Source organism: Perkinsus marinus (genome assembly GCF_000006405.1).
Source record: "Perkinsus marinus ATCC 50983 genomic scaffold scf_1104296947106, whole genome shotgun sequence".
In the NCBI taxonomy this organism is placed as follows: domain Eukaryota; phylum Perkinsozoa; order Perkinsida; family Perkinsidae; genus Perkinsus; species Perkinsus marinus.
The window spans coordinates 4,044-6,760 of NW_003210709.1; the positions used below are offsets into that span (position 1 = coordinate 4,044).

General features: G+C 42.8%; 1 protein-coding gene across 1 annotated transcript; it reads left to right on the forward strand.

The window, feature by feature from the left end:
* Pmar_PMAR004897 (hypothetical protein) lies at positions 1 to 103 on the forward strand (the record flags this gene model as incomplete). Its single annotated transcript, XM_002779467.1, has 2 exons — positions 1 to 47; positions 86 to 103. Coding segments are annotated over 2 exons (65 nt in total), but the record flags the coding sequence as incomplete, so codon positions are not given.
* Positions 104 to 2,717: the final 2,614 nt, after the last annotated feature.

Below are 2,717 nucleotides of genomic sequence, written 5' to 3' on the forward strand. Positions count from 1 at the left end.
ATACAATGCGTTGCCTCGTCTTGGCAGCGCGGTGTTTCCTCATTAGGGTTATGCAGTTTGCAGGAAGTCGATTATAACTTATTAGCTATACTTTCTGATATAGCTAAAGTCGTTGATACAGTTGTTGTTATCGTGGTTTACCGTTGATCCGGGCATCACTGTTAATCTTAGCGGAAACCGTTCTCCCAAACCCATTCTACTTGAGTTCTTATCGAAGTTGGCTTTGTACAAGCACAAACAGCGGCAAGATATTTCGCGCGCCCAATTTAATATGTTATTGAACTGTATCATCACTATCATTGCTCGGATATGAGTTCTAATCTTTACATCTATCCTTCGGTGTCAGTTTCTAGAAACGGCTGGATCCGTCTCTGGATTTTCTATAAGTATGAGTCTCTGAAATGGTCTATAGTCTAGACAGAGTCTAGTGGACTGATTGTGTGATCTGATACTCCGTTGAATAACCTCATTCTACCTCTAGTTCTACTGTCACTAATAGTGGCTCACTATCGTGATCGATCGAGTAGTAGCAAGACAGCAAGGCTGACTGGCAGTCAGCTGCGCGGCCGCCGGCGGCGGCTGGGAAGGCGGCAGCCAGAAGCACATGCCAGAAGGCGTCACAAGACTCATTGGTCTTGTGTTTGACGAATTTCAACTTGTGTTTCCGAGTTCATAACTTTCATTTACGAATTTGAACTTTCATTTTTGAGTGGTCTACGAAAATCGAACCTTCATTTCGAATTTGAACTTTCATTCGGTGAAAAACTCCTTTCATCCGACTAAAATCAAATTTCATTTTTCTAATTTGTTCTTTCATTTGCCAAATTTGAGATTGAAAAGGTGTAGTAATTCTGTCTGTGTTGCGTTACCCCTGTCCAATTCTTCTACACCTCTGCACAGTCCATAAGAATAGCTCTACGAAGGCACTCCGATGAGTGCCACTGCCCATCAGTGAATGTTTCTCGTGTAGAATGTCAAAGTTGCCCGTAATACTTACCTAATGCCTACTTAAGAGTTCAACTTCTGGATATTGTTGAGTCATCAATACGTACAATCGTATTAAACCATGGGACACAATTGAAACGATGCAAAAAGAGAGGATACTCGAAGATGGGGACTCATTTGAACTGTTATCTCATCTGATTCAATCGCGACGTGCAAGAGTTATCATGTTTTCGGTATTCAGCATTGATCATAACTCGCGCTGTCTTCGGAGTGAATGATATATCTCACTAGAGTGCTATCACGCTTCGATCCGGTACTAAGTGACTCACTCAAAGTGAGACACGAGGTGTGACACCTTTGATTATCAGAGTCTGATAGATAAGATATTTAGTAAGTGCACAGCCTGTGCACTTATCAGTTGTTGTGCAGCGCACTTAGTAGGGTGGTTGAGCGCGCCAGGGTCAAACCCATGGGTGCCCTGTGCAGCACAGGGCACAAACATGTTCTGGAGCATAAGATATAAGGCGCAATACCGTAATCGAACGAGAAGTGTCTGCTCGATTGTATATTGCTCGTACGAATGATGCAAAATGACAAGTTTGCTAATGGTGCTAAGGGAGACGCAGTTTGAGCGAATGAGCAAAACGCTAGTATATATTCCCGTAGGGCGTAGGTTACATTTCGGCGGTTGTGATTGTGGGCGGTTGTGTTTCGGCTTTTTGCTCTCTTGTAACCGTTACAAGAGCAAAAAGCCGAAACATAGAAGTAGCGCAGCATTGTCACATACCGGCATCTGCCAAGTTGTATATTTCATGCAGGAACATCCCACAAGAGCAAACCTTGAAAAATGCCAGACTTTATAATTACAACGCAAAACATATCAAACAGCAAATGAGCACAACTTGCCAGAATAACGAAAACGTGCGGGCGAAGCACACTTGGGCAAAAGTGCCAGCGTGTACAACACTCCGGGGGAATATACAATTCAGCAAAAAAAGGATCAAAGCAGAGCGATTTGGTAGAAAAATGCTTTTAAATTTGCTACTTTCAACATTTGGTTGCCAACACCTATACCAGAAATTGCCAAAAACAATACCGGAAAAGCGATTGCCGGATTGTGTCACGCCGAATGAAACATAACCATTACACAGACCACTGAAAACCACCATCAATGAAACATAACCATTACACAGACCACTGAAAACCACCATCAATGAAACATAACCATTACACAGACCACTGAAAACCACCATCAATAAAACATAACCATTACACAGACCACTGAAAACCACCATCAATAAAACATAACCATTACACAGACCACTGAAAACCACCATCACACCGGTACGACTTTCCATGACATTGAGATTATGCCGAACCATATTATGGTCACCAAAATCGCTACCGAAATTTAGTAGCGATCTAGTAACTAAATATTAAGCGATACGCCTTCACTGAGGCAAAGGAAAGTAGAAGAGAATGAAATATGAATATTTACACTGTGATAGGGAGGGACTGCCCGATATCAACCTTGGGTTTGATCCCGGTAAAGTTGGACAATCTACAGTATCAGAATGTACTTAAAAGGTTACGGGACCGGCGTGCCAGATCTCCCAACGATGGTTCCAAGATTTACCCCAGAATAAGACCTTCACCCAGGCGTTGAAGTTGACACCAGAGACAAACTCCCATTTATTAGCCAAGTGATCCACGGAGTGGCCCTTGATATCAATCGACACACCAGCACCAGCAAAGTACAAAGAGACGCTGGT